At 41.3% G+C, this 24,704-nt stretch overlaps 1 protein-coding gene across 1 annotated transcript; it reads right to left on the reverse strand.

Moving 5' to 3' along the window:
- Positions 1-1,036: 1,036 nt before the first annotated feature.
- CMTM6 (CKLF like MARVEL transmembrane domain containing 6) lies at positions 1,037-20,215 on the reverse strand. Its single transcript, XM_032861041.1, has 4 exons — positions 19,988-20,215; positions 9,051-9,227; positions 5,193-5,291; positions 1,037-1,491 (listed from the first exon to the last, which is right to left on the reverse strand). Exons 1-4 carry the CDS (start codon positions 20,123-20,125, stop codon positions 1,354-1,356), a joined length of 552 nt encoding a protein of 183 aa, XP_032716932.1. The 5' UTR covers positions 20,126-20,215; the 3' UTR covers positions 1,037-1,353.
- Positions 20,216-24,704: the final 4,489 nt, after the last annotated feature.

A 24,704-nucleotide genomic window follows, 5' to 3' on the forward strand; every position in this document is an offset into this window, starting at 1 on the left:
CACCATCATCAGTATTCACCGGGGTGGGATTTGCTAGATCCTCACTTCCTTAAGAAGGGCTCCCCCAAAGAGAGGTTAGAGTAATGCCCAACGTGGGAACAAGAACCCGAAATATCCTGCTACATATACTATGCAATTAAAAGGGCCCCAAATTGTGGCCCACCTAAAGACCACCGCCATCAAGCAAGAGTCGGAGATAGAGGCTCACCTCTGTCAGATGATGAAGCAGCATACGGACCATGGGGATAAAGAGACAGAACAAGGAGAATCTCATATAGAAGAAAAATCAAAGGCTGGGGTCTTAAAAAGAGGGAAGCCTTCAAGGAAAACACTTAATGGGACCTACAGAGCTGTATTAACTTCAGTAGAAATAACCATATGCCAGTAAGGGAAGGGACCAATTTCGAACTCATAGTATAAACTTATCTCTTTAGACAGTGGTAAGTGGTTGAAGACTGTTTTTATAATTACTTTCACTGTATGGTGCAAAAAGTGTATCTTCTTTATCTTTGGTCCTTAGCCATGAGAGTTTATTTTATTTATTCCATTTCTTCTACGTGTTTTATAATGTTTGCTGGTTCTTTTTTTTGGGGGGGGGGGTTTTTTTTTTTTTTTGCTTATCACCAACCACCAAAGTGCAGTTATAAACATGGGGTTTCTGATGTTGTTGCTTTTATATATAAGAAATACCAACACCTCCTATATAGTTTCTATTAGGCTATAAAAGGTCTCAGAAAGAGTTAATAATAATTATCCTAAAATGTTAAACAATATAATTTTAAGGCTGACATACAGTAAAGCCTGGGTATTACATTTTTAAGGGGGAAAAAAAGCCCCTAGCCCAATATTTTAAATAGTGATCTCTTAAATATACATTAAATTTTATCTGATCATCAAAAAAACAAAAAACAAAAAAACCAAACCTAAAAAACACCTGGCTAAACAAATTAATTTAAAAATAAAACAATTTCTAAATTGATAAACTTAATCATGCTGGCTGTACAGTCTTAATTTGAAAGCTAGGCCTAGTTAACAATGACAGAATAAATCAGAATCAGTTGAGCTATGAGATTTAAAGAAACTGTCCTCACCTCCAAAACAAAAAAGGAGAACCATTTCATGTGACAGAAGTTTTAACGGTTATTTAAAAAAAAATTTTTTTTTAACCCAAAAACACTGACCTAATTTGCAGTGACTGACACATAGGCAAAAGTTAATAAAACTGCCTTCCTGTCCTTCCCCTTGCTCTCTGAAAGAAGTGGTTTAACAATTACACAAATTCTACATGAGCTTCGGCCAGGGCTCAGGCGGCACGCAGTCAATACCTTATGTAACACCCGGTCCCCAGAGTCCTTAAGCATTAAGGGGTTCTGTGAGGGCCCCTGCGCTCCTGGCAGCCTCTGGTTTCCTCATCTGGGACTCCTGTCGTCTCTCGAAGAACATAATGACAAAGTCAGACAGGAACATAATACTTGCTAGAAATCCAAACACCTGAGGTGAAGAAAGAGCAAGGATTTATGTGACAGATTTTGGAATATAATCTCCCATTTCCTACTTGGCTCTGGGAGTGTTTTATACAAGCGAGACGATTCACCAATTTTATCCACATTCTTTACTTTTTAAGATTTGAGAGAGAGAGCGTGCGCGGAGAGAGACCGAAAACGTGTGTGCATAGCGAAGAGAGCACTTGAGTGAGGGAGCACAAGGCGGGGACAGGGAGGGAGAGAGAGCACTAGTAGGGGGAGGGTCAGAGGGAGAGGGAGCAGCAGACTCCCTGCTAAGCAGGAAGCCTGACGGAGGACTCGATTCCAGGACCCCCAGATCATGACCTGAGCCAAAGGCAGATGTCTAACCAACTGAGCCACCCAGGCATCCCTATCTTATACACATTATTCTTAATCCTAGTAATAAAGGACTTTTTAAGGGCATCAAAAAGATGTTATAAAAAGAAATTCTAGAATAATGGCTATTAGTTGAAGTTTCGCAAAATAGAGATGTCCTGTCTTATGTGTGCATGTGTATGTGTGGGGTGCCAACCTGTGATACTAAGTTTAACAGAGGAAAAACAAAATCCTATAAAATGATACAAAACACAAGATTATTAGCCATGGTTAGCCTGACCCCAGAGGAGGGAAGGCAACTATGTGAGTAGGGAGCTGAACATAGGTGAAAATGGCAAGAAGTAATCACTATCCAATGACTGATCAACAGAAACTCTATTTTCAAGATCTGTCTAGGTTACATTATCTAAAAACCATTTTCCAGTTAACTGTCACACTGTAATGACACAGCAACATGACACCATGACCTACTCCAACTTCCTTAAATCACTTCCTCATTGTACTCTTCTAACATACGATCAAACATTCTGAGAGTTCTGTCAAGAAGGGATCTACACTAGCAAAACTCTTAAAGAAATGGGGCAAAGAACTATTCTGTAAAAAGGAAAAATGGATGCAGGTGATGGCTAAAGTCCCTTCCACCTCTAACACCCCATCTCTCCATGATTTTTATTTTATTATTGTTTTTTGTTTTTATTCCTATTCCAGTTAGTTAACATATAGTGTAATATTAGTTTCAGGTGTACGACACAGTGACTCAGCACTTCCGTATGTCACGCTGTGTTCATCTCAAGTCACTCCTTCATCCCCATCACCCATTCACCCATCCCCTCACCCACCTCCCCTCTGGTAACCAGCACTTTGCTCTCGATTTTTTTTTTTTTAAAGATTTTATTTGACACGGAGAGCAGAGGGGGAAAGAACAAGCACAAGCAGGGGGAGCAGTAGCAGAGGGAGAGGCAGGATCCCCACTGAGCTGGGAGCCTGATGTGGAACTTGATCCCAGGACCCTGGGATCAGGACCTGAGCCGAAGGCAGACGCTTAACTGACTGAGCCACCCAGGAGCCCCTGTTCTAGATTTTTAACATTTTGCTGTCATCTGCTCCAGTTTCTTGACCCTTCACTCTCAAACCCTCTCTCCTAAAGAATATGCAATCTGACTTATGCCACTGTAAAGCAAACTCAACTCCAAATTCACTAATTCACCCCAACAGCCCCAACACATCTGTCCAACCTACAATTAATTACCAATCCCACATCTCCAAACCTAAGTCACTTCTCCCCTCTGGAGTCTTCATTTTGGCTTGATGGTATCTTTGTATCTATCCCCTTATTTGCCTGACAAACATATCACATGCTTTAAGGACAGACCAGATATCACCGTGTCTGTGAAGCCATCCCTGATCCCCTTGAGAGCTTCGGGCCATGCAGGACATCCAGACAAATGATCGTCCAGATCTTTTGCTCACATACTTCAATTTCTTTTTTTTAAATGGCTTCCCTCACTCATTTTAGTCTGCAAATTTTTTCATAATTTAAACAGTTGCAAAAGGTAATTTCCAGCATATTATACTGAGTTTTTAAACTACCATTAACTCTTAAATATATCCAATGAAATCGAAATACTGTGATAATCTAACACATCACCTAATTGTAACACACAAAAAAGCTGTTTTAATAGCTCAGAATTTCATGCCATGCTCTCTTTCCCCCTTCAACTCAATTTTCCTCAACTCTGTTTCATTTCTTCCAAGGATTTTATTTTTTGAAGATTTATTTATTTTAGGGATGCCTGGGTGGCTCAAGTTGGTTAAGCCGCTGCCTTCAGCTCAGGTCATGATCCCAGGGTCCTGGGATCGAGTGCCACCTTGGGCTCCTTGCTCAGCGGGGAGTCTGCTTCTCCCTCTGCCTCTGCCTGCTTGTGCTCACTCTCTCTCTCTCTGACCTAAAAAAAAAAAAAAAAAAAAAAAGATTTTTAAATTTTATTTATTTTAGAGAGAGAGAGGGAGAGAGAGAGGGAACAAGCTGGGGAAGGAGCAGAGGGAGAGAATCTCAAGCAGACTCCCCACTGAGCTCGGAGCCCAAGCCAAGGGCTCAATCTTACAACCTTGAGCCAAAACCAAGAGTCAACTACTCATCCGACTGAGCCAACCAGGGGCCCCCCCTCCAAGGATTTTCTAGTAATACATATCCACACTGCAAAACATTTTACTGATCACTCTTACCATACTCCTCCATAATAAAAATATGTATATAAACTGAAATTAACCATAACAGTCTATTAAAACTGATTTTCTCTTCATGTACCCATTGGTTCATGTGCCCATGCAGAAATACTACTTGTGGCTGGAATGAGTCAAAGTTCAGCATTAATTTAATTTGTTTTGTTTTACAATTGCTTTACATGTGTGCTTTGTAAACAGCACTCCTGTGAACAGGTAGATAGAACCATGCAAGGCTCTGAACTCCTATGGAGTTGTTCTGTAATTAAAAATAGTTTTAATGATCTATTTAGCTGACAAGTCAATTAATTATAACTTCACTTTTGCCATGAGACGAGGATTAACTGGAACCCAGCTGACTTGTAAGAGGATTTGTTCCACAGCTATCAGTTACTCACGTTCATAAGACCAGCACCAATTCGGGTGCATGAGCCCTGATTTGTCACTCTCAAATCCAAAAACCCACGAAAGTGAAGTTTTCGTAATTTACTGGGCTCAAAAGTGACATGAGGTAAAACTACTTAGAGTCTTTATCCTTTTTACTGTGAATATTCATGCTTCAGAAATAGTAATATATTGGATTACACGGTGCTGCCCCAGGTCCTCTGAAGGTCTGAAGGTGTCATATAATATGTGCAGGATTACCTTTTGAAAAACCAGAATATACTGAACTCTTAAAAAAATAAAAATAAAAATAAAAATTGCCCCTCCCCCAAGGCTTCCAGAAAGACATTTATCTATCTATCTTTTATTATAAAGACTCAACCTTTGGATCATTTCTCTCATGTATTCTCTACACCTTGAACAGGGCCTGGCATGTAGGTGTATTTTTGCTGGACTGCAAAGTAGAAAAATATAGGATAACGAAGTCAATTCTACCACTTCCATTAGCAGTGACATGTACATAAGTGGAGTAAATGGGTTTTTATTCTAGATTCTAAAGACGGGTTCTAGATTGCTAGGGCTATCGTATTTATTTGCACTTAGGTCCTCTATTCAAAATTACGCTAAAAAATAAGTTACAAGACAAACTACTCTCCCATATTGTATCACTTGGCAAGAACTTTCCAAGTTCCAAATTTCTAAGGAAACAAAACTAAGCAAGGATTCGAAATATGAGATACTCACAATTGCAGCGATCTCAGCTTTGGTCCTATCATGTGTGGAAACGAAAATGATGGATGCCAACAAAAACACAAATCCTGTTCCCGCAGTAAGATAAAAATCCTGTAACGTGCATAAAGAACACAGTTAGGTTGACAGAAACAAATACTTTTGTTTTTTATTTTTAAAAAACTTCAGCAACACAGTATTTTCTGTGTCTATTTTCATATAGCCCAAACCTACATACTTCAGCTTCTAACTTTTCCATCAGTCTGGCATTCACTAACACCCCCCACCAACCCCGGCCATAAAGGAACACTATCCACACTTTGGACATGGCGTATTCAAAGTACATCACAAGACAATCTTTTTATTTTTATTTTTTTTTAAGATTTTATTTGTTTATTTGACAGAGAGAGAGAGATCACAAGTAGGCAGAGAGGCAGGCAGAGAAAGAGAGGGGAAAGCAGGCTCCCTGCTGAGCAGAGACCCCCCCCGATGCGGGACTCAATCCCAGGACCCTGAGATCACGACCTGAGCCGAAGGTAGAGGCTTAATCCACTGAGCCACCCAGGTGCCCTACAAGATAATCTTTTAATAAGAGCAATTCCCCCAAAAGGTCATGTGTGTGTGTGTTTTTCTCAAGGACATACTGATATTATCAAAGCCAAAGGTTTATTAAATCCATCTTACTTCCAGCAAAAAAACCCAAAAGGCAGAAACAAAAAATTTTTCTTCCCTTTCAAAGTCCAGATGGTCCCTGACTTAAAATGGTTCCACTTAGGATTTTTAACTTTAAATGGTGTAATTACACGTTCAGGAGAAACTGTGCTCCAAACTGTGAATCTTGATGCTGTCTCAAGCTAACATGGTATGGGACGATCCTCCATCGTGATGCTACATGGCGGCGGTGGCTCCTGGCCACCCACCAGTCACAAGGGTAAACAACAGGTACGCTGACAACTCTTCCGTACCCACACGGCTGGCCATACTGGTCATTTTCGGTATAGTACCCAATTACATGAGTCCATACTTTAATATTAAACAGCCTTTGTGGTCAATGATTTTGCCCAACTGGATACTAATGTAAGTGTTCTGGGCACACTGAGGGTAGGTTAGGCTAAGCTATGATGTTCAGGGGGCTAAGTGCATTAAATGCACTTTGACTCATTTTTCAACTTACGACAGGTTTATTGGGATATAACCCCACTCTAAGTTGGGAAAATCTGTATTCTATGTTAGGAAGGCCTCTCTGAGGGTACTTCAGTGCCTGCAAAGCACTCTAGAAAAGAGAATCAGAAGAACCACCTGTCATTAACTACATAAAATTATGCCAATAATATGTTTTCTAGACACTTAAGCTTTCTGCAGTTAACATATTGCTTTCAATTATTCCAAGTGAGTGACCCAAAATGAGCTTGTAAGTTGAGTTTATCTACTCTATCAAAGCTTCCTTATCTCCTCATAATGCAGCTCATGACATGAAATTCTCCCTGGGTTTCCAAGGGTTTTCTCAGGTATAATCTTATAAGGCTCCTCTCAGATGCCAACTGAAACCAGTGCTTGACATGCACACTTGACTCAGGAGAAACTGGTAAAATGATGGCCATTCCAAAGGGTTTTAAGTCTGATACTTTCGGAGTTTTCTGAGGTGCAGTCTCCTAAATCTATATCAATAAGGCATCCAATACAGAATTCCTATATGTCAACTGTGCATTTAAGATTAAAAAAAAAATTGAGATTTTCTCTTTGCTTCTAAAAGAGGTGGTTTTTCTGCACTACTGTTTTTCCTATTTCTTTGAATATTATTTCAAATCTGTGATATACAAATAAAACTACATTTACTGATATCTGGAGAATATCTGGAGATACTCAAGGAGGCATTAAACAAGACAACCATTCTGAGGCAGAAGAACATGGTGTTAGGGCGCCTAGATGGCTCAGTGGGTTAAAGCCTCTGCCTTCGGCTCAGGTCATAATCCCAGGGTCCTGGGATTGAGCCCCGCGATCCCGCTGAGAGGGCCCTGGCTCTCTGCTCAGCGGGGAGCCTGCGTCCACCTCTCTCTCTCTCTGCCTGCCTCTCTGCCTACTTGTGATCTCTGCCTGTCAAATAAATAAATAAATAAAACTCTTAAAAAAAAACCAAAACGTGGTGTTGAAGAAACATGGATTCTAGAATCAGACTATCTGAGTTCAAATCCCAGTTATGCTACTTCTTGGCTCTATGCCTTTGAATTCATTATTTAACATCTGTGTGCCTTAGTTTCTTCATCTGCAAAGTGGGAGTAATAACAGTTCTTCTTCAGAGGTGATTCTAAAGATTAATCAGTAGAAAAGGCTTAGATCAGTGCCAGGCACACAGTAAATGTCCTGTTAGTGTTGGGTGTTGTTACTCTTAACAGAACCTGAGCCTCAACAGCATGGAATAGAAAAGATCCCACCCTTCAGATCTCCCCTTATCTTCCCCCACCCCCCAGACACTACCACCACCACCACATTCTCAAAACATTTTCTATAAAACAGAAAACTTCTCTGATATTAGAAAGTATTTAGGAACATTAACGGAGCGAGAGTAAAAGTGATTTTTAAACGTTTTAAACAAACATGAAATCCTTATAATGTTAGGTGAAAAGTACAACATATAGGGCTATGTCTCTTAATCACCTATGAACAGACAAAAAAGACCCAAAAGAGATATAGTAAAATATTTAAAAAAGCTGTTTTAGAATGAAATGACTGATTTATTTTCCCCTCTAACATTTTAATATTTAATATTTAATAAGTACTTACTCTAAAATGACTTTTTAAAAAATAACTTTCAAATGCTCCTTTGATATAATAAATGCTTCACATTGTTTAGTTAGACCATTAAACTGAAAAATATTTTAATCTTTTTCTTATCAAAAAGATAAAAAATGTTGTATCAATGTACCCAAGGGTATACAGAAAAAAGTACATCTTTTAGGTTTATATTAATATATGACCCAATGCTTACTTCCCATTAGTTTAAAAAATTAACAGAATCTTACTGGTTTGTATTGCTCCGTTATCCCTTGTTCTTAACAGTTAAAAATTCACCCTCATTTGTATCTTTTCCCTCAGAGAGATGAATGGCAACCCTGACACGTACAATTCTTCACAAACCACTATTATTAGCTCCAGTGCTACTGAGGAAGGAAATGTCTCCATTCTTAAGTACAGTAAACATGTGAATCATCTCATGGGTCATCTCACAAATCCACACTCTACTCAAATAAAAATATGCGCCAGCAGATGGTCGTCAGAAAGTTATGCAACACTGATCCTGTGAAAATAAAATTCTTGTGTGCACTTTCATTAAAAGGGAAATTTCTGAACAATGAATTCAACAAGTGCCTTAATTCACTTACTGGTAACTTCTTTCATAACAACAACAACAAATCAAAACAAAATAGGTAGCATCATGTGGTGCTTTCTCTGAAAAGCTCCAGAAATACATCACATTAGCTCATCACTCTCTCTCGTGTCTCGCATAATGCCTGGTGTAGAGCAGGAACACAATGGACGACTATAGAACCCATGAGAGATGCTCTGAAATGTGAGAAATTGGAAGTGACAAAAATCCTAATCTTTAAGAAATACCTAGTGTGAATGAGACTAAACCACCAATCACTGTAAACTCCTGACCTCATCTGTCCCTCCCTTTCTGATTTTACTTTCCCCCTCTTCCACCCCCTTCTTGGCAGGAAAAATGGAGTTGCTCAGGGGCAGAGCTGGCACCATGGGGAGCGTCTTCTTATGCTACTGAGTTTTAAAAGCAACACTTGTCTGAGTAACAAAACTACACAAGATTCCAAAAGAGCCATGTTCTTTGCCAAGGGGTTCTATTTTCTTCACGCTTACCGACTGCTTGACTTTGGGAGTATCGACTTGGTCGTAAACGGGAGTGCAGTACACAATGAGGATGAGGAGACTCAGAAGAAAGGCACTGCAGCTTACGAATTCAAAGAAGTAAAGTCCTCCACACAGTGTGCACTGTGACACGACTTCCTCGCAGATAAAGGCCAGCAGGGACAGCAACTACAAAAGAAGCAAAGCGGGTTTACTCAAGTGTTCTCCACAGAAACCGGTATTCAGAAAACTCATTTGTTCACTCAACTCTGTGAAGTGGAGACTGTAGCAAACGAGATTACTGGCTGGACCTGATCCCCACAGAACTTCACAGTACAGCTGCCTTGAAGGGAATCCAGGGACTCGAATAATTAACTACCAAATGCTAAAAGCTAGACTTGGGGGAAATACAGGGTGTTGCTGTAAAAGCACACAGGAGGGACCCTCCGCTTGCGGGTCAGAAAGGCTTCCTGAAGGAAAGCAGAGACTTGATGGGACAGGAGAGTCAGTTGCGGGGGTGGAGGGGGGAGGCGGGTGGGGCACCGCGGTGAAGGACAGGGAAGGAAGCTCCAGGCAGAGGAGCAGACGCAAACCTGGTGGCTAGAGCGTCTGGCACCCTCCCACCCCAAGGCACACACAGATCCCACCACCTCCACTGAATGGACAGAACGAGTTCAGTCAACATGGTTCAGGTACCCAGCGTGAAGGAAGGGGATGGCAGCACAAAAACGTTGAGATGAGGGCGCCTGGGTGGCCCAATGGGTTAAGCCTCTGCCTCTGGCTCAGGTCGTGATCCCAGGGTCCTGAGATCAAGCCCCGCATCCGCATCCCTGCTGAGCAGAGAGCCCGTTTCCTCCTCTCTCTGCCTACCTCTCTGCCTACTTGTGATCTCTCTGTCAAATAAATAAATAAAATCTTAAAAAAAAGAAAACCCAAAAATCAATGAGACGAGACTAGGTGCATAAGCGGATGCTAGATCTAAACGTCCTCGATTTCTAGTTTTTAAAAGTCTGGATTCTAGGAGTTTTAAAGTAAAGGTGACACGTTCAGGCTTATGCGTTCAGTGGTTCTCGCTGGCTATGGCATGGAGAAGGGGCTGGGGAAGGGCCAATCTTGGGGCAGATGTCCAGTCGGGAAGCTGATGGAAGAAACCAGGGGAAGACCGTGAGCTGGGTAGTGATAATGGAGAACAGCTCCTGCAATCACTGGGAGAGGCAAGAGGTGGCAGAAGCCCTTATCAGGACGGGTACAAATAAGGGAGGAAAAAAGATAACAGACTTGAACACTTTAACTTAAAGCAAAAAGGCATTTTATTCACCAATATTTTGAAACAGGGTTTTTCTCAGACTTTGAGCCTACTGACTGGAATTCCACATCATGTTTTCTGCATTAACCACTTTCATCATCTATCATTACCACTTGCAGACTAATGCTTAGTTGAAGTGGAGCAAGACCTGGACACTTGAGAAGCAGAGTGCAGAATCCTTCTAGATCTGGACTAATTCTACTAGCCCTTTACGGTTATCTCACTCTTACTTAATTCCACAGAAAATACTTCAGTAATTTATTTTTCGGACTTTCCAAAGCATTCAATTTAGTTTTCACAAAAACAATTCCTTTTCCCACTCAATTTCAGTCTGTGTAGTATTTAATTAAATGTTTGACCATAAAAAGTATAGTTGGTAGTGGGAATAACCCAAGTCAACTAATGGCAGAGGCAAGAGTACTCAAGACATGCGTGGGTCAGAAAGCCATGCACTGAATGGACAATGGTACTGAATGGACAATGGTAAAGTCCAGCAAATCTGGCAACTCAATTAAATGCAAGTGGGATTTAATAGCACTCCCACGGTTGTATATAAGGTATTAATATACTAAGGACTTACTACAGAAAAAAAGAGGGTTTTTTTGGCCCCCCCCCTTTTTTTTAGAGGCAAGCATGCTGGGAAGAGAATACATTCTGTTTTAAAGGTGATGTGTGTGAGGGGTGTGTGAGGGGTTTGTGAAAGAGTTAAGGGAGGTGTCTAGGAGGCAAAAGGATATAAGGTCTGTGGCTCAGGGGAGCGGTCTAGGGTGGAGATGAAGACATGGGCATCAGCCAGTGAGATCACCCAGAATGAGGAAAGCCAACTTTATCCAGAACTCTGAGCTAACCCAAGGTTCAAGGGATGTGCAGAGGGGGTAACACCAGCAAAGGACAATTAGGAGCAGCAGTCCAAAGAGGTAGCAGACCAAGGAGAAAGTATTTTTACAAAGAGAAAGCAAGCACGGGTAATGAATGGTACTTAAAAGTCAGGTAAGAACAACACTGAAACACTGACATCAGAGAGCTACAAGAAGGCTGCTGGTGGCAACAGCAAGCCCATTGCAGTGTAGTCAACTAGGGAGGCTGAGATTATAGGACGCATGGTGGAAAGTGAGAGGAAGACAAAGCAGTGGGATAGAGCCAGAAGAGTCAAGAGGGATAGCGTAGCAAGAGTAGCCAGATAGGGGAGTAGTGGACAAGGTCAAAGGGAAGGGAATTTCAATACGGGAGAGAACTTAAATACTTGGGCAGAAACCAATAAGGTGGGTGGCTCTAAAGATAAGGAAGAAAAGAGGCTCTCTATAGATAGGATTCAGGGCCCAGATTTGGGGTTTAACTCTTCTCTAGAAATAGGAAGGAAGAGAAAGAAGAGAGGTTCACTTGGGCAGTTTGTGTGGTTTTATGAAAGCCAAGGGAATTTCCTTCAAGCATTAAGACCATCAAAATGACTGGTAACCTAAATCAAAGCCTATTGGGAAATCCATTTTGCCCCTCAGACCAGTAGAAGCAACCAGATATATGAATGGCAACAAGAGTGCTACCAAAATCAGCAGATATGTTGCATATTATAAAAATGTTACCCTACAAAGTATTTTCATTTTTAAAGATTTTATTTATTTATTTAGAGCATTGAGAAAGAAAGCATGAGTGGGGAAGGGGCAGTGGAAGAGAGAGAGAGAGAACCTCAAGTAGACTCCCCACTGAGTGTGGAGTCTGATTCGGGGCTCAATCCCACGACCCTGAGATCATGACCTGAGCCGAAACCAGGACACAGAACACTTAACCAACTGGGCCACCCAGGCTACAAAATATTTCCATCAAACAGCAGTCAATGGTACACCACTCTGGAAAACAACTGAGTGGTTTCTTAAAAACTAAACACCCAGTCGCTGTATGACCCAGCAACTGCATTCCCACATTCTGCATGTGACCAGGAAAAATGAAAATTTATGTCTGTGCAAAAACCGATACATGAAAGTTCATTACAGTTTTATTAATAATGGCTCTGGAAACTGGACACCATGCACATGTCTTTCTTTGGTTAAGCAAACCATGATATATCCTACCATGGACTACTACTTAGCAATAAAAAGGAACAAACTTCACACATGCAACAACTTAGATGAATCTCCAAACTATGCAGTAAAAAAAATCCAAAACTCAGAAGTTACATACTACAGGATTCCATTTATTTATGTTTTTAAAGAATTGTTTATTTATTTTAGAGGGGCTGGGGGAAAGAGATAGAGAATCCCAAGCATTCTCTATGTTTGGGGTGAAGCCCAACTCGGGGCTCAATCTCACAACCCCGAGATCATGACCTGAGCTGAAACCAAGAGTCAGTGGCTTAACTGACTGCTCCACTGAGCACCCAACCCCAGCCCCCCGCCGCCCATTTATACAGCATTCTTGAAGTAACAAACTACAAAGCTGGAGAACTAATTAGCGGTGGCCAGGGGAGAGGGGAAAGGTGTGGCCGTAAAGGGGTAGAGGGAATCCTGTGGTGACTGGACAGTTCTGGAACAGTTATGATAGTGACTCTAGGAAGCTACACAGGTCACACACACATACACATGCACACAAAGTGCAGAGGGCCTCCCTGTATGTTTTGTTTTACAAGTTCCTGTGAATCTATAAATATTTCAAAATAAAAAGTTCAAAAACAATGGTCAAACCTAAATTGCTATGAAGGTCTCTAAGGGATTTTCTCCCCCCGCAACTGGCAATACATAATTTCCTATATACACACAACTGAAAAGAATCTATACAGGGATGAAAACAGAGCCTATTATTATGATTTCCTACAAGTTAGTAAGACATAAAATAGTCCAGCATATCCCAAATACCCATCTTCAGACAGATGTTAGGTTAGGTAAGGTGTTCCCAATTATTACACCACAGGATAAAAAGTGACACACCAAGACAAATCTCAGAAAGTTATTGTGTAAAGGTACTTCCTTAGTCTCCTGTAATTATAATTACAGGGTGAGTTTTTATATGACTCCAGTAAAATAAAACACTAAATGTCTAATATTCCATGTGTTTTATTCTTGCTTCTGTGTTAAATCTTACCCAACTTTTAGGAGTTTCTCTATGACAAATTTGCAAAATAGACCTCAGGTATATAAAAGTCAATTAATTGTGAGAAGATATCAGCCTAAAACTCTAACTGGGGTCTGAGACAAGTTGCTCAAGAGCCATTCATATCACAATAATTAGGTTATCAGGAATGCTCATCTGTGTAAGCCATATGACAATAAAATCTTTTCTGCAGAGATAGACTGCTTGTCTATTCTCAGTAAGAAAGGGGCAGGACCCAGCTCAGCTAGCAGCAGTCGGTGCCTTCCTTACCACTCCTGTTCCAAACTTATTAACAGGAGTTAAGCCTCAGGGCAGTATTAAGAGGCAGATTCTGCCTGGACATCCTGAGAGATTAAAGGGGTACAATATCAAGTTTGGACATTTACTGGCTCCTATTCTCAGTTAAAGGCCAAGAGACAGCACCACAAATTATATTCAGTATGAAGTTTTCTCCTGACTCCCCATCTGTCTGATATTCCAAACCTTCCTATATAATCTCCCACAGTAACTCTACAGTATCTTTATGTTGTATACCTAAAACTAATACTTGTCAATTCTACCTCAATTACAAAAAATTTTTTGAAGTGCATTTTTAAGTATTATTATCCAACACCGTAAAATGTATAGGCACATTAATGACAGAGCAACAAGATCAGTGTATAAGAAACAATAAAAAAAAATATACCTCCTAATTGACCATCCATTATATGCAGATTCAGGAAATCTCAGGAAAATGCTTGGATACTCATGGACTAATAGTAGCTAGACAAGGATAAATGGAAGAGCCAGACTCAAGCAGGGCCAAGAGACACATGGGATCTGGATAGGCAGAGAACATTTCAGATGGAGGATGAAAAAGAAGAGATTCATGAAGGCAAGAATTTGCATGGTAAGCCCCAGAAGGATAATGAGGTGACTGACCTGAGTGGGGAGTGATGACGGAAAATGTTTAAGGAGCTGGGTGTGGCTATGTGATCAGGCCAGGGAGCAAGGGCTTTCAGATGAAAGCAACAGGGATTACCGGCCTGGTTTAGCTGGTTAGAAGACAGGAGAACAGAGGACTGGGTGGGGCCTGAAAGACTATCACAGTTCAGGAGTAGGAGGGGAAAGAGTAGCTCACACCTGACAAGCAAGAAACGGGGGTCTAACACTTTATAAGAAAACTCCTCAATAAACAAGTGAACATACTCCATCCATATCCCTGATTTAAACAATGACGGGGTGAGGTGGTGGTGAAGCATCGCTGATTTTAATCATATTTCCTAATTTATATATATTTCTTGGTAAACAAACACTTTTTGTATTAAAAAATAAAAAAAAATGTAAGTGTGAAAGTTAAGGGAAGGAATAATTTCAAAAAATGGGTAGTCACCAGCATTAAATACCAAAGTGGTTAAGGATAAGAGAGGTAAGGTCACTCGGTAAGGAAATCATGATGAATGTTAAAAGTAAGTTGAAAGGCTCAATTATTATTTTCTGGTACATAATTTTACTCTCAGTAACATGAAGATGTCACATGAAATACTGTTTACTGACTAGTAAGAACCTAACAACATTATAGTCAATGTGACTGCTTCTAATGACATAAAATCTTACCCAAACAGAACTATGGGAACTGTCAAGCCTTTGGAGCTGGGAGGTCCTTGGAGGGCAGTCTCCCACCCTTTTGTCTACAGGTGATGGAGTGAATCTCTGACATCGAGGTTCCATGGGGGCCAGGCACAACCCAAAACCCAGGTCTCCTGACTCCCATCTGTGCTGGTCCCCCCACCCCATCCCCCGCCCCACTGAAACGCTATTTATTACGCTCACTTTACAACTAGGTATGTTTGTCTGGGTTTTCCCTAAAAACTGGATTTTGGAAGTTACAATCAGATTAATGTGCATTTCCCCTTTTGCTGTTAAATTTTACATTAAAACCAATGTGCTAGGGTCAACACATTTGGGAAATCTTCGTGACTAAAACGCGGCTTACTCACAGTTCTGGTGATTTAAACATTCAGATAGCGACTACCCTGTGTCTCTCTTCATTTCAGTTTCACTACCCCTTCTGAAACGTCAGTCTTCCTTAAAATTAGCAGTCGTTATAGTAAACATGAAGTCTCCATCATTGATCTTTAAGAGTTTACTATTAAAACATTTCTTACAAAAAGAACTTTCAAATGTTTGCCATTCATTATAAGGCCTCACTATAAAATTATATTAATTTGTGAATTAATGAACTTACGACCAAAACCTGCAGTCCTATGTAAAGTCCAAGTAAACAAATCTGTCAGCCTGAAGTTAGGTTAGGCCTCTCTTGCCTTGGGCAAATATTTACTCTCACAAAGGTTCAAAGATATAATTTGCTGACCTTATGGATCGTCCTCAAAGTTAAAAATAGAGCACTACCATTTAGTACAGATCAATTTTCACACTGAAATAATGAAGAGAGCACAAATATAAGAGAAATTACTTCTCAGTGACTTGTTTCTTGGCACTTACACGGTAACATTATTTTACAATTCGGTAAATTTAAATCACTAGTGATTGCCCGTCTGAACAGTCATTATAACCACAGTACGTTGCAGCCATCAGGACATTCAACTGGTACCGTAAACACAATGTCAGCTTGTTGCAGAGGGAATATTACACATATTCAAATCATTCCACCAGCTTACTAGCAAGGAACTAGGTTGCCCAATGTCAATTTTCCCCTGAAAATAAAAACTCCCTCAAAAATAACAATAAAAACTTGACAATATGTGTGTGTATGTGTGCATAATGACCAATCTAAGGACAAAATAAACTGAAAAATAAAGAAACTACATAAACTGAGGACTGCAAGGACTCCTGGCATTGCATTTCCAGCTGAGTTTATCTTCTTCAGCTCCGGAAGGGCAGATGGTAGTTACGGGATGCTTAAGTTTTGGACAAGCGTTTGACGAAATTAAGGTTTTTTCTGAATGGTAGCAGACACAGCTATAGAATTCCAAGAGTACGAACTCAAGAGCTAGTTATGCTCCTTATCTCTAACCTCTCCTGTTTGTAGGCTCCACTCTTGACCTGCTTGGTGTTCAGCTCTGTACCAGCACACCCCACAGAGCCTCAGAGATTTGTAAAAACCTTAAATGGTGAAAAGAGCCTCGGAAATCCAATTCCATCTCTTTGGACTCTAAGAATTTCCTAAGCCCAGAGAGTCTGATTTTCAAGTTTTAGAGTAAGGTTCCTTTCCCTTTTGGAGTTCTGAGGCTCTAATAAGATTTATGGGTCTAGAATAACATACCCAGACATGGAAATGCACCACATTTTGGGTAAAATGTCACAAGGCTTGCACATCCCTAGTTTAAGTACCTCCTCTTCTGACTATGGGTTTCTTCATTACAGGTGTTTCCTTACTGGAGCTCTGCAAATCTACTTAATTAAAAAAAAAAAAACAAGTTATCTAAAGTAAAACAATCTAAAGGCAGAATGTGACTTAAGGCAAAGAAGACTGTGCCTATTGCCCCAGGCTGGACGACAGCTTTAATTTATTTCATTATAACTTCCTTGGGACTTCCTGGGTAACTCCATAATATACGCTCTTGTAAAGAGATAGAGGCCACCACTCAAAGCAGAAACGAAAAGACAACAATCAAAATCAAAAGCAATAATGAAATATTTTTAAAAATCTATATTAAAGAAAGTATTCTTTTTTTTTTAAAAGATTTATTTATTTATTTGACAGACAGAGATCTCAAGTAGGCAGAGCAGCAGGCAGAGAGAGAGGGGGAAGCAGGCTCCCAGCTGAGCAGAAAGCCTGATGTGGGGCTCAATCCCAGGACCCTGAGATCATGACCTGAGCCGAAGGGAGAGGCTTTAACCCACTGAGCCACCCAGGCGCCCCAAGAAAGTATTCTTATAACATTACAAACCCCCATAAGTAAATAAATGCATACCTATTTAACTGTACTTCGCTTTACTGCATTTCACAGGTGATTACATTCTTCAAATCGAAGGTCTGTGGCAACACTGAGACAAGCAAGTCTACTGATACCATTTTTCCAACAGCATTTGCTCACTTCATGTCTCTGTGTCACATTTCAGTAATTCTTGCAATATTTCAAACATCTGCATTATTTTATTTGCTATGGTGATGTGATCAGTGATTACAATTCACTGAAAGCTCAGAAAATGGTTGGAAATTTTTTTGTGTATGTGATAAAATATTCTAAATTAAGGAGAGCCTGGGTGGCTTGGTTTGTTGACCATCTGACTTTTGATTTCAACTCAGGTCATAATCTTGGGGTCCTGGGATTAAGCCCCTTGCTGGGCTCTGAGCTCAGTGCAGAGTCTGCTTGTCCCTCTCCCTCCTCTCCTTCCCCTGTTTGTGTTCTCTCTCTCAAATAAATAAATAAAACCTTTTTTAAAAAATTTAAAAATATATTTTAAATTAAGGCATGTATATATATTTTTTAGACATAATGCCATTTTTGAACAGTTAACAAACCATAGTATAGTGCAAACATAACTTTTATATGCACTGGAAAACCAAAACATTCACTAGACTGGCTTTACTGTGATACTCGCTTTACTGTGGTGGTCTGGAACCCAACATGCAGGGACTCCGAGATAAGCCTGTAAATGGATTTCAAGAAGAGACATTAGTTTTTATTCTTTCTCTCCTTCTCCTTATGATGGAGAACAAGCAGGAACAACCAACCCTTGCAAGGCAAATTCATCTTCTCCTTTTCTCCCATTCGAGTAAAAAGTCTATCACCAAAATTTCTGGTTGTAGGTCTAGTCCAGGGATATGGAACTACAGTCTATTAAACTGTAAATAAGGTAATGAGAAATTTTACTTCAGCTGTGCCATTTCTAATTAGAAAGGAAAAACAGACAACTGAAAATGAGATTTAACAGGCAGGACACCAATACTGATAATGTCTATAGGGCAGCAAGAATCCTTCAGATATAGATACTAACCTTTTCTGTTCTAAAAAGTTCTTCTATTGGTTTAGATACATTTCAGCTCCACTACAGAGGAACATCACTGATATCTAAAAGTCCTGTGAAGGCGCACCTGGATGGCTCAGTTGGTTAAGCGGCCACCTCCCGCTCAGGTCATGATCCCAGGGTCCTGGGATCAAGCCCCAAATCGGGCTCCAGCCCCGCATTGGGCTTCCTGCTTGGAGGGAAGCCTACTCCTCCCTCTCCCTCTGCTTGCTGCTCTGCCCACTTGTGTTCTCTCTCCAACTCTCAAATAAATAAATAAAATTTTAAATAAAAAAATAAAAGTCCTGTTAGAACTGACAAAAGAACAGAAAGAAGTATCTCTGGGTATAAGGAGCACATGATACAAAGGAACAACGGCAGAAGGGAGCCCTGGATGCCTGTTAATAACTGAAAGGCTACCAGAGAGAACTCCCTAAAAACAGGCTGGAGAGAAAGCCAGACGCTCTCAGTTCCCTCCGCCACACTTTCACCTGCTTCCAAGTGATTTCCAAACTATTCCCAGATGTGATCATTTGACAACCAGAAAGTAGTGCCTGTTTTCTGAGAGCTTTTTTTTTTTTTTAATTTAATAAAAGTAGGTCATCTGAGTTCTAAGAATGTAAGTTCTGGTTATTGGAGTTCTAAGAATTTAAGCTCTTCCCAAGGAAACCAACTGGCTGTTTTTACTTGAGATGACTAAAGGCAAAACAAAACAAAACCCCAAAAAAACAAAAACCAAAAAACACCAAGCAAAATCAACTTAGGAACATTCTAGGCAGTCTGACTTTTCCTCTGGCAGAAAATATTCATCGTTGCTTAAAACAGAACATAGTGTGTCAGTATGTGTGTAACTGGAGTTAAAATCCAAAGATGTTTGATATTTTCACTATGAGGTTTAAGGTACCTTTACTGCCTAAAGTGAACTAAAACTCAATGAAATTCAGAGAGGGGTAAACCATGCCCTCCTTTCGCCACCTGCACGCAAATACAAACTGTCCTTTTCACCGTGTACTTCGTATACACATTATTGCTCATTCAGAAGTAATTCTTTTTCTAGTCAATATAAAACACTGAGGAAACAATTCACTGGAAACACCCATCTCAATGCCGTGCGTGGCAACGGAAGACTTCGCCCAACAAATTAAACTGCCCCCCCCCCCACGGGCTCGTACCAGGAAAACCACAAGAACCAGGAAAGATAAACAAAAGGCACTTGGAAGTCTAAATACAGGCACTTTGGTCGATAATGCAGCCTAACAGCTGGGAGAGGAGACGGAGGTCGTAACAGAGGATGGAGTGAAAGAAGTCTAAGCGGTTGACTAGGCTTTCCGACGCATTTCCTGGACCCGCGCAACACGCTCGGGGGCCCAGGTCGTCACCGGGGACCCAGTGGGGATGAGACTGGGGTGTAGAGGCTGCCCCACGGCGGGAGGTAACGCCCCCCTTTCCAGCCGAGAGAGAAGGAACTGGGGGTGTGGAAACCGCCGCTTCCTGAACAAGCAGGTCGAGAAGCAGCAGCTCTGCAGCCTCCCACGCCCGCAGGCCGGCGGTTCCCGGGCCAGACCCCTTACCCCCAAGTCCGACTCGCCCACCCCGGCCGCGGACTTACCAGCTGCAAGGCTTTGAGCGCGAGCCGACGCAACGGAAGCCGGCCCAGGGAGAAGTAGGCGGCGAGGCCGCTCCGGGCGCCCCTGGCCGGGCCCGGGTCCTCCTCCGTGGTAGGGCCGTACACCGCTCCATTCTCCATCGCCCGGGAACGCGGTGGCCGCAGAGGTAGCGCCGCGGACTTGACCGACTCCAGAAGGACCACCAGCAGGGCCGTCACTTCCTGGGTCTCCGCCCACGCTTCCGCCCCGCCCCGCCCCGCCTCCTCTCTAGCCCCACCCCATCCCCTGCGTCTGCGTCTGCGCCTTAGTCACTCGTCGAATGTACTGAAGTTCTCGGTGGGGAAACCTTCGCGCAAAGAGAACAGCATATCCTAAGGACCGAGTTAGGAAGGAGAGAAGAGGAAGCTGGAGTTGTAGGCAGAGGCCACATCATGTAGGGGCCTTGTAGAGCGAGGAAAGAAATTTGGTTTCATTTTGAGTGCAGGGCGTTGTCTGAAAGGACTTTCAGGATTGCTCCCTCCTGCATCTCTCTGAATTCCTTTCAGGCTTGTCAAAACCATTTAGTTTGTCTCTTACTTGTGCACCAACTTCCGCTGTCATATATGTTAATTTTGTCTCAACTTAAGGAAATTCATATTTTTATATTTTAGCAACTGAAGGTGATTGGGTTCCATGTCAAGCACACATATTCTCTCCTCAACAGTGTAATGTAGGTACTATCATTACTTTCATTTTACAGATGAACAAACTGAGGCCAAGAGGGGGAATATATCCAAGGGCAGGCGGTTAGGGGTAGCTGGAATGCAGACCTACATAGTCTGACTCAACCTTGTTGCTAACATGAACTCAGCAAACCTCAGCCTCTAAACCATCTCGCCGTCAGAGCCTCAAAATCCATGCAAGAGGGGAGGGGCCACTGTGGCCACCTACTTCCAAATTTAATCTAGTCTCCTCCCTGGTCCCAAATCTCCCTTTCTTCCTCTGGTAACAGAACAAAAGCCCCCATTCACAGGAATAGAGACAAGTAGATACTACTCTGTGGGGGCTGTCTATACAGCCAGCCCAAATCAAACCTCTGTCTTTGATTAAATGCCTTATAAATGTCCTGCCAAGCAGCCACCCATCGTGTTCAATGAAACGAGACCACCGTGTTTTTGCCAGGGCTACAAGGACTCACAACCCTGTTATTCTTCAAGTTGCCATCATCCCAAATCAGACATTACCGAAGTCTGAAATTTACTTTGAAATTCATCCAAAAAAAAGAAAAAAAAATCAGACAGGTGGAAGAGCAGAGAGCAGGATAAAAGAATAAGCCTGTAACAAAGTAACCACATTAACATGTTAACGGGGTAGTATATGGGTGACTACTGGGGTCGTTTCTTAATTCAGCTCTTCTGTGTTTGAACATTTTCAAGATAAATTATTGAGGGGAAGTTATATTTAAAAATTTTGATCGAGGAGAGAAGGTGGACAGGTTCTCCCAGCCCTCTCAGTTTATTTAAGGTGCACTTGGACAATGCTCTAGGGGGTCTCTACTTCTTGAATTTAGAAGAGGATAAGAATTTAGCTCATGATTCACAAACTTTGGGATGCATAAGAATCCCAAACTGGGATTTTTAGCTGGGAAGTTAACTAAAAACAAAGATTCTTGGAGATCTGCCCCCAAAGTTTCTGAATTTGGGTGGGTCTTGGGAATATACTTTTGTAGCAAGCTCTCCAGAGGTGAGAAATCTAAGCATATGAAGGAACACTATTTTATGATGTGATAAGACCGAAAGCCATTACGCAGAGGACAGCAGATGTACCATAACTTCTTTTGTCCTGATTGATTTAGGGGTGCCCAAATCAGTTAGATTAAGGCACTAATACCCCTCCCAGTTAAAACAACAACAATAACAACTGTGCATCGCTTAAGTTTTCTTGATAAAAAAAATCAAATAAAGAGTTTAGGGCTTCATGAACAGACACTTGAATTAGGGACCCCATTTGATGGGTGCATCCAGTAGGAAAACTGTCATGTTTGGTCATGAATAAACAACACTGAACAGTTAAATGCTGAGATTTGCCACAGCAAAATGAGAAATCTTATTTATGGAGAAAAGATCTACCAAAGAGAATAAAAGAAAGGCTCATTTAAATTTTGAAGAATATTCTTTTTTCTCCTTCAATATTATATAGTTAATATTTTTTAAATGAGGCAGAGGAAACATTCATAAAAAGAGATAGTCTGGGAAAATACACTTTGATGAGATTTAAGACATTCAAAAAATAATTTGGTGCTACTTTTTTTCCGTTGAGATTTTGATTTTTCAACCGTCCCTACTTGAAAACTTTTATTAGCTTTCTTATCTATATTAGCACAGTTAGGCAATAATATGGATACAAAGTCGAATCATAGATGAAGTCCTACAATGAGGCCGCAGAAACCTCCATAAAAGACCATGTCATGAAATAGAAAGTGATATGTGCTACAAAAGAGATACAAATTAAATGTGCTGGGAAAGAGCAAAGAGAAATCACTTGCAGCTAAAGGATCAGCCTGGTAGAATTTCAAACTGGGGGTTAGAGGATACTTAGAGGATACTTACCCTTGGAGACATGAAGAAAACAAGACAGGATACTTACTGTAGGCAGAGAGGCAATAGGAAAGAAGCCAAAGAAAGTATACACAGGCACAGAGATGGAAGGAAGGAAGGACAGAGAGGAGTCACAGAAGACAATATGTAGGAGGTAAAATCAGTGAGACTTGGAGACTGGTTTGTTTGAGGAGGAAGGAGGCATTAACCCTTGTCAGTGTCAAAGTATAAATTTCAAAGAATTAAAAAGATGACTCTCGTATAAGTATATAGTGAGCATGTTTCAGAGATTTAATTTATTAGTAAAGCAATCAGGAGAAAGTAAAACTGGTCCAGAGGAGGATACAAGAGATGGTGGTATGTGTGTATATCTGTGTACATATATTATATGGATGTATGTATAGTGTTTAAAAATATATAGTGAAAGGGAAAAAATGCTGGAATATGGTTGCTAGGTTAGACTCAAAATTGACTAACCTCTACATGGACAATAAAATTGTTGCTTTTGTGATTAACTCTAGCAGAGAGAAATCATTTCACCTCTATCAGACAAAAATCATTTGTAGTTTATCAATCTTCTGTAATTAACACCTAACTTCACAGACTCTGGCCCAACTGAGTAATAAATAGTAAGTCACATCAAATTATCTTTCAACCAACAATGAGAGGGTTTGGTAGATGATTTGCTGCTAGTCCAGGGGTTGGCAAACTTTTTCTGTAAAGGGCCAGATAGTAAGACTTTCGGATTATGAAGGACATTTAAGTCTCTGTCACAGACATAAAAGTCTCTGTCGCAGCCACTCACCTCAATCTTGCTGTTGTAGAGTAAAACTAAATGCCATAATGCTGTCGTATTCCAATAAAACTTCATGAAAACAGGCATTGGGCTGGATTTGGCTCATAGTTTGCCAGCCCTGTTCCTGTTCATTATTTCTTGAACTTGAGTGATCATCATAATCACTGGAGGGCTTGTTAAACCCCAGACTTCTGGGCCCCAGCTCCACAGTTTTTGCCTCAGTAGATCCAGAGTAGAACCTCAAACTTTACATTTCTAACAAGTTCCCAGGTGATGCCTGATGCTGCTGGGCTAAGACCATACTTTGAGGACACTATTCTAGTAGGACATGGATAAGAGCAGTCAATAATCCTTTTGCCTTATTTCCAGGTTTTGGACCATCTGTCTCAACAAAAGACAGATGAAAAAGTCAGATTAGGCCGGAGGTTTCAGTGCCTGAGGGCATCACGTGGAGTTCCTGGTAAATTGTTTCAAACTTGGATCTGGAGCATTGGAAGAGATAAGGCATTTGCGGGGACACACAGAGAACTGACGAGTGTTAAGGGGAAGCACCTATAGAAAGGAGAGGATTTAGGCTAGAGCTTTGGAGGGAGTGGGAGAGAAGGTGAGGAGGAGGCAGAGAAATAAAGAGGTGTTCATCGCCAGCAGGAGAACACAGGAAGTGGTGCTATGGAAGGCAAAGCAACAGTCTTACCTTTTCCTTACCAACGTTTCCAAACACGGCAGAGTGGACAAGAATGCCAGATATGCAAAGAAAAGTTTGGATCAGAGATCTTCTTGGGATGATAGTTTATCAAGTTCCTCTCCCAACAAACCAGAATAGAGAGGAAAAGACATCAACATGTTCAGTCTCCACATTTCATTTATACCAGCAGAGGGCTGTAAGGGCAAAGGAATGCTAGTAATGCTTTTTGATCTAGGGTTTCTGCTCTCTGCTGGGAGTTAATTCCACAGTGATATTTGGCCTGGGGGGCAAGGAGGACACCATGGGTCGCTTAGCGCCCTTGCTCTCATTATCAGTTGGGTATTTTAAATTATTATTATTTATTTATTTGAGAGAGGGAGGGAGGGAGAGAGAGAGAGAAAGAGAGAGAGAGATCACAGGTGGGGGGAGGGGTAGAGGGAGAAGTAGGCTCCTGCGATCCTGGGATCCTGACCTGAGCCAAAGGCAGAGGCTTAACAACTGAGCCATTCCAGTGCCCCATCAGTTGGGTATTTTACTACAGGACAATCTGATTAGTTGGGGGACAGATGTGATGAAGAAGGGTAGACGCTTCTGACTGGGAAGAGAGAAGGTGGGGTCCAGGTTGGGATTTGGATTACGGGGAGTCCCTGTCATCACAAGGC

The sequence above is a fragment of the Lontra canadensis genome, unplaced genomic scaffold (genome assembly GCF_010015895.1).
Source record: "Lontra canadensis isolate GAN:19392208 unplaced genomic scaffold, GSC_riverotter_1.0 scaffold20, whole genome shotgun sequence".
Lineage (NCBI taxonomy): Eukaryota > Metazoa > Chordata > Mammalia > Carnivora > Mustelidae > Lontra > Lontra canadensis.